Raw genomic sequence first — 6,217 nt, 5'->3', positions numbered from 1 at the left:
AATGGCTCTTTAAAAAAATATATATGTTTTGTATTTTTTCAAGTCGAACAGTTTGCGATAGTTTGACTATGATTGGTGTTAAAACAATTCTAATTAAATTATTAAATGAAATCATACTCTACCTTAACCACAATGTATTTCAAAATGGATTGTTTTTTTTATGAAAAATAATGCTATTAAACATTTGCATTTAAAGTATAACTTTTTACCTCTAACCATTCAAAACGAATACAATCTGAACAGCATAATAGAATTTTGCACCATATCAAAGAAAAATAAACAATTTGCAAAACTGCAGCATTCCACAAATTGAAATAAATGTAAAAAAGGATGCTATTACACATGTGCATTTAAAGTATAACTTTTTTAATGTATATAAACAAAGTGCATATACATGTAACAATTCAAAACGAATACAACCTGAACAACATAATAATAGAATATTGCACCATATCATTATTTTCCAGCTGTTGTTTTCACAGCTGTACTTCCTCTTTCTCCTCGGCTGCTAAGTGTGTGACCCCCCCTCCTCTCCCATCACACCCAAACCTCTCACCAATCAAGCTTCCTTTTCTTCATTCTCACCTCTCTCAGATGCTGAAGTTTCCGCTCTCCTCCTACGTCACAAAGAGGCCTGGTTCTTCCCAGCTATGGAAGGGTGGGCTGGCAGATATCCAGGGTGGGCAATTGTGTGGATAAATTGAGATTTATTTTTGTAATAAAGATCACGATTCTCCCATTATTCTGAATAGACAACTAAACAAAACATGTAATCTACTAGAGTTTCTGACAAAATGTTAATTGCTGCAGTTTATTTAAGAATATTACATTCATTTGATTTTTTTTTTTAATCGGTTTGAATAAATGATTCAATGACTCTCTCATAAAGACTTCAATGGTTTCGTTACTGGATAAATCACTGTTTTTGAACAAATCTCTTGAATGAATAATTCAATGACAAATACATTTTTTTACAGTCACTTGTTTAACAGTTACTGGTGTAACAATGTAATTGATACAGTCGTTATTTGAATCGTGCAGAGGAGATTTACTCTATTTTGATCACTAGTGTAGACGTGTTTATATCCGAACTATAAACTTTTATCCCTGGACTTCTGTGATAATTTGAATTATTGTAACACAGAAATAATGATACTGTGTGGTTGAAAAGACTATTTGTGAAAACTGTTTCACATGACAATTGGCGCCAACGCAGATTTGAATGTTCACTGTGATCGTAATCGTACTTATAGATAGATAGATAGATAGATAGATAGATAGATAGATAGATAAATAGATAGATAGATAGATAGATAGATAGATAGATCTTTAAGATTCTTTTTAAAGATTTCTTTTAGGTTTTAATTTTTTTTGTTTTGTTCATTTTATACATTATTATTATTGTGGTGCTACAGAAGTATGCGTCCCGCATAACTGTATTCAAGCCATGGACGTGAACGGTATCACCCAGCATTAAATGACCATGATATGGACCAAATGTACATATTGTACAATGTACAAATGTAATATTGGCTGGGACAGTGCGTTTAAATTTAGGTCCAGTATTTGGCTGCCACCGCATCATGATTTTTGGGGGCTGAGGTGGAGGGAGACGGGTTTATTTCTGAAGCGGGAGCTGGGGAAGATGGAGTTTGTGAAACAACAGTGGCTGCGTTTAATGTTATCGCTCGTGTCGCGTCTGTCAGAATCCACTGCTCCACTACTGAAGGCGAGTCGTGAGTCTGGAGTGCAGTTGCTTTCAGCCAATAAAAACATAGAAAAATATTGCAATTTTCTGGTGTTATTTTTTGATTGGTTGGGGCAGTCTAGAGACCTCCCTCAAACTTCTCAACACACAGCCCGCCTCAGATTGCTTTTAACCAGTCATACAAAATAAAAGATTAATGCTGTCTTTGCCTAAATTCTGATTGGGTGGGCAGGACAGACGTTTGGGTGGGCTCTGCCCACCCCTGCCCATGCCTAGATCCGGCCCTGGTCACAAACCTACAATGTGTGCCCTGGACCCTCTCCCTTCTCACCTCCTCCAAGCGACCGCTCCTGATCTTCTCCCCTTCATCTCCTCCCTCTTCAACTCCTCCCTCCTCTCTGGCTGTTTCCCTTCTGTATTTAAACAAGCTCCTGTCATCCCACTCCTCAAGAAACCAACCCTTGACGCCACCTCTCCTCAGAACTAACGCCCTGTCTCCCTACTCCCCTTCCTCTCAAAGATTCTCGAGCGGGCGGTCCACCATCAGCTCTCTGACTTTCTGTCCCAACACTCACTCCTTGATCCTCTGCAATCCGGCTTCCGCACAGCTCACTCCACTGAGACGGCTCTCCTGGCAGTCACTGACTCAGCTGTGCTCGGGCGGCCTCCCTCTCCTCAGTCCTCATCCTCCTTGATCTCTCCGCAGCATTTGAAACCGTCGATCACTCCATCCCCCTCTCCTGCCTCGCTTACCTTGGAATCTCTGGGACTGCTCTCACCTGGTTCTCCTCCTACCTCTGAGACCGGACCTACCAAGTAACATGGCAAGGCTCCTCATCCACCCCCCAACCTTTCCTCACAGGCATTCCCCAAGGCTCCATCCTGGGTCTGCTCCTATTTTCTCTCTACACTCGCTCCCTGGGCCCCCTCATCGCATCCCATGGTTTCTCCTACCACTCTCCAAAAGCTCTATCTTGGTCTCATCTGACCACAGATGGTTTGGGGTGTTGATGGTGAAATGTCATGGGGGGTTACTTTACAATAGACCCCTTTCCGAGCAAAATAACTTCTGCTCCAACAACCAAAAACAATAGAGTCAATTTGGGTAACTGCTAAGCTAAGTTAGCAAACTATTTAACTTCAGCATTTCTAGTACATTGGTTGGGAATTGGGCTAGCTACATCCATTAAAAAGGGGGGGGGGGGGTTGTCATGGTTTATCCTTCACATTAAACGTACATAAATGACCCGTGTACACTTACCACTGTCATGTTTTCTTTTCTCTTCGTCCTCTTTTTTTCATTTCTTTTTTCGCTTTTCCTCTGCATTGCAGCTACATGTGCTCGCTTCAAAACAAACTCTCCCCACAGCCAGGGGTCCCTGCGGGGGGTTGCGAGCTGCGGTCGCGGCACTTGCAACAGCGGTTAGGTGGGGGGAGCGAGACGCCGCCAGCAGCTGCGGAAACACGTGTCTATGGGGAACTGACTTGTGTACGTCACTCGCAGCGTTTGTGCAAGAGAGGGACGCCGGGGATTTCTTTTGACAGTAATGCTCATGCGCAGATTTGGTTCAACGTTAAAAGGAAGCGACGGAAGTGATCGAAAGCCTGCAAAGTTGTGTACTGGCGAAGTCTGCGTATGTACGTGTGTATATGTACATTCACATGCAATAAATTAGCTTTACGAAAGAGAGAGAGAGCGCTCGTCGTCGTTGTTAATATTGCAAGTCTAATTGTATGGTCTCTGTTGTGCTTGATAGCTAGTTCTCAAGCATGTGACGCCTCCACGCGTTTCTTGCAGGAAAGCGGTGGCTTTGTATTCTGTAACTAGTACTTTTTATGTATTGTTTAAATTGGCAATGAAATGTTCGCAAACGGCATTTTTATAGATTTTATACAATTGTTTGGAGTATAATGATGCGATATTTGTGCTTTTAATATTAGTATAAACGCCCAATCTTTAATTCAGGATTCACTCTTGGTTTTAACATGGTGTTTGTACTTAATATTATAAACAGCAGATAGTTTGTATAGGTCTAGTGCTGGTAGGTGCCTGTTTAAATAACATAAGTGCATTTCATATTATTTCGGTTGGATATGCACATCTTAACGTCGTTATTATGTTATCACCCAGATGATCACTAATCTAGACTACCCAATGTTTTATGTAGGGGAATCCAAGTCCCAACACAAACTGGCTCAGATTAGTTATAATTGACTCGGATTAGCACTAATTCTGGGACTGTTCAGTGTTCGGTAGAGTAGTCCAAGATTAGTGCTAATCAATGTAAAACTGTGTTAAGAACTGTGGCTGACATGCATGTAACAGTCATTTCTTTTCACGAATCAGCAACATGAAGATCCCGGTCTGTGTGTTGAGGCTGCCCCGTGGACCTGAGCCGAACAGCCGCGGATTTGACCCGAATTCCCCGCGCTATCAGGCGCTGTGCCCGGCCACTATATCAGCCTCGACCGGGACCGGAGTGGATCCTGCCGGCTGGCGCAGTGAGCAGTGTGCCCGCTCGCTGCTCCGGGAGCGCTACCTGCGCAGCCTGCTGGCCATGACGGGCAGGGCGGTGCGGTTCACCATGTACGAGCGCGTCTGCGTGGCGGCTACATTCGGGGCCGCAGACATAGACGTGCTCAATTTCCAAGTGACGGATTTGCAGACTCCTCTGGGCGTGCAGAAACAAGCGCTTCTACGTTGTCCCGACGTTATCTCGTACTCTTTTGAAATGTAAACTTGCGTCTTTGTTTCCCACCATATCATGTGTCATCATGAGGTTTGTATGTAGTAGATTTCATTTGTATAGATCTTCCAGGTTGTGGAATATTAATCAATATGTTCTGTATTCGCAAATGTAGATTGACATGTGACATTCTTCTACCTTTTCTCCTGGCAGCGATAACCAGTTAAAATCTACATTTTGTAGTCTGAAATGTATATATAATTTGCCAATGGCAATATATGATTTCCCTTGACATAAAATGTTAAAAATAAAACACACGCCTTTAATATAAATCTCCAAATGTTTTTGTGTATTTGTTTTAATCGATGTAATGTTAATATTGGTTTTTTTTCTAGATAGATATAATACATAAGCCATTTTCCTTACATTTATAAATATTTCCATTCTTGTAAATACATTCCTTGTCTCCGTTTTTAAAAAAATATTTGCTGATTGACTAAACATTTAACTAAATCCTAAATTCGTGTTATTTGCGTTCTTTCCCATATTTTCAGCTGTGCGTGTGTGTGTGTGTGTGTATATATATATATATATATATATATATATATATATATATATATATATATATACACTCACCTAAAGGATTATTAGGAACACCATACTAATACTGTGTTTGACCCCCTTTCGCCTTCAGAACTGCCTTAATTCTACGTGGCATTGATTCAACAAGGTGCTGAAAGCATTCTTTAGAAATGTTGGCCCATATTGATAGGATAGCATCTTGCAGTTGATGGAGATTTGTGGGATGCACATCCAGGGCACGAAGCTCCCGTTCCACCACATCCCAAAGAGGCTCTATTGGGTTGAGATCTGGTGACTGTGGGGGCCAGTTTAGTACAGTGAACTCATTGTCATGTTCAAGAAACCAATTTGAAATGATTCGACCTTTGTGACATGGTGCATTATCCTGCTGGAAGTAGCCATCAGAGGATGGGTACATGGTGGTCATAAAGGGATGGACATGGTCAGAAACAATGCTCAGGTAGGCCGTGGCATTTAAACGATGCCCAATTGGCACTAAGGGGCCTAAAGTGTGCCAAGAAAACATCCCCCACACCATTACACCACCACCACCAGCCTGCACAGTGGTAACAAGGCATGATGGATTCATGTTCTCATTCTGTTTACGCCGAATTCTGACTCTACCATCTGAATGTCTCAACAGAAATCGAGACTCATCAGACCAGGCAACATTTTTCCAGTCTTCAACTGTCCAATTTTGGTGAGCTTGAGCAAATTGTAGCCTCTTTTTCCTATTTGTAGTGGAGATGAGTGGTACCCGGTGGGGTCTTCTGCTGTTGTAGCCCATCCGCCTCAAGGTTGTACGTGTTGTGGCTCCACAAATGCTTTGCTGCATACCTCGGTTGTAACGAGTGGTTATTTCAGTCAAAGTTGCTCTTCTATCAGCTTGAATCAGTCGGCCCATTCTCCTCTGACCTGTAGCATCAACAAGGCATTTTCGCCCACAGGACTGCCGCATACTGGATGTTTTTCCCTTTTCACACCATTCTTTGTAAACCCTAGAAATGGTTGTGCGTGAAAATCCCAGTAACTGAGCAGATTGTGAAATACTCAGACCGGCCCGTCTGGCACCAACAACCATGCCACGCTCAAAATTGCTTACATCACATTTCTTTCCCATTCAGACATTCAGTTTGGAGTTCAGGAGATTGTCTTGACCAGTACCACACCCCTAAATGCATTGAAGCAACTGTTATGTGATTGGTTGGTTAGATAATTGCATTAATGAGAAATTGAACAG

The 6,217-nt window shown here is 42.0% G+C and overlaps 1 protein-coding gene across 2 annotated transcripts; it reads left to right on the top strand.

Annotated features, from left to right (window-relative positions):
* Positions 1-3,238: 3,238 nt before the first annotated feature.
* On the top strand, positions 3,239-4,727 carry gemin7 (gem (nuclear organelle) associated protein 7). 2 transcript variants are annotated; one of them, XM_066704094.1, is made up of 2 exons: positions 3,239-3,346; positions 4,056-4,727. In XM_066704094.1, the coding sequence occupies exon 2, from the start codon at positions 4,060-4,062 to the stop codon at positions 4,444-4,446; it is 387 nt and encodes a 128-aa protein (XP_066560191.1). In that variant the 5' UTR covers positions 3,239-3,346; positions 4,056-4,059; the 3' UTR covers positions 4,447-4,727. The 2 variants fall into 2 exon arrangements, with proteins under 2 accessions (XP_066560191.1, XP_066560192.1); XM_066704095.1 differs by having other exon boundaries at positions 3,246-3,342.
* The last annotated feature ends 1,490 nt before the right edge of the window (positions 4,728-6,217 follow it).

The sequence above is a fragment of the Amia ocellicauda genome, chromosome 5, assembly GCF_036373705.1.
Source record: "Amia ocellicauda isolate fAmiCal2 chromosome 5, fAmiCal2.hap1, whole genome shotgun sequence".
NCBI lineage: Eukaryota > Metazoa > Chordata > Actinopteri > Amiiformes > Amiidae > Amia > Amia ocellicauda.
This window is presented reverse-complemented; position numbering and strand designations above follow the sequence as displayed.

What these genes read in the sequence shown, in the direction of transcription:
- gemin7 (XM_066704094.1), top strand. Translation starts at nt 4,060, where the DNA reads ATGAAGATCCCGGTCTGTGTGTTGAGGCTGCCCCGTGGACCTGAGCCG.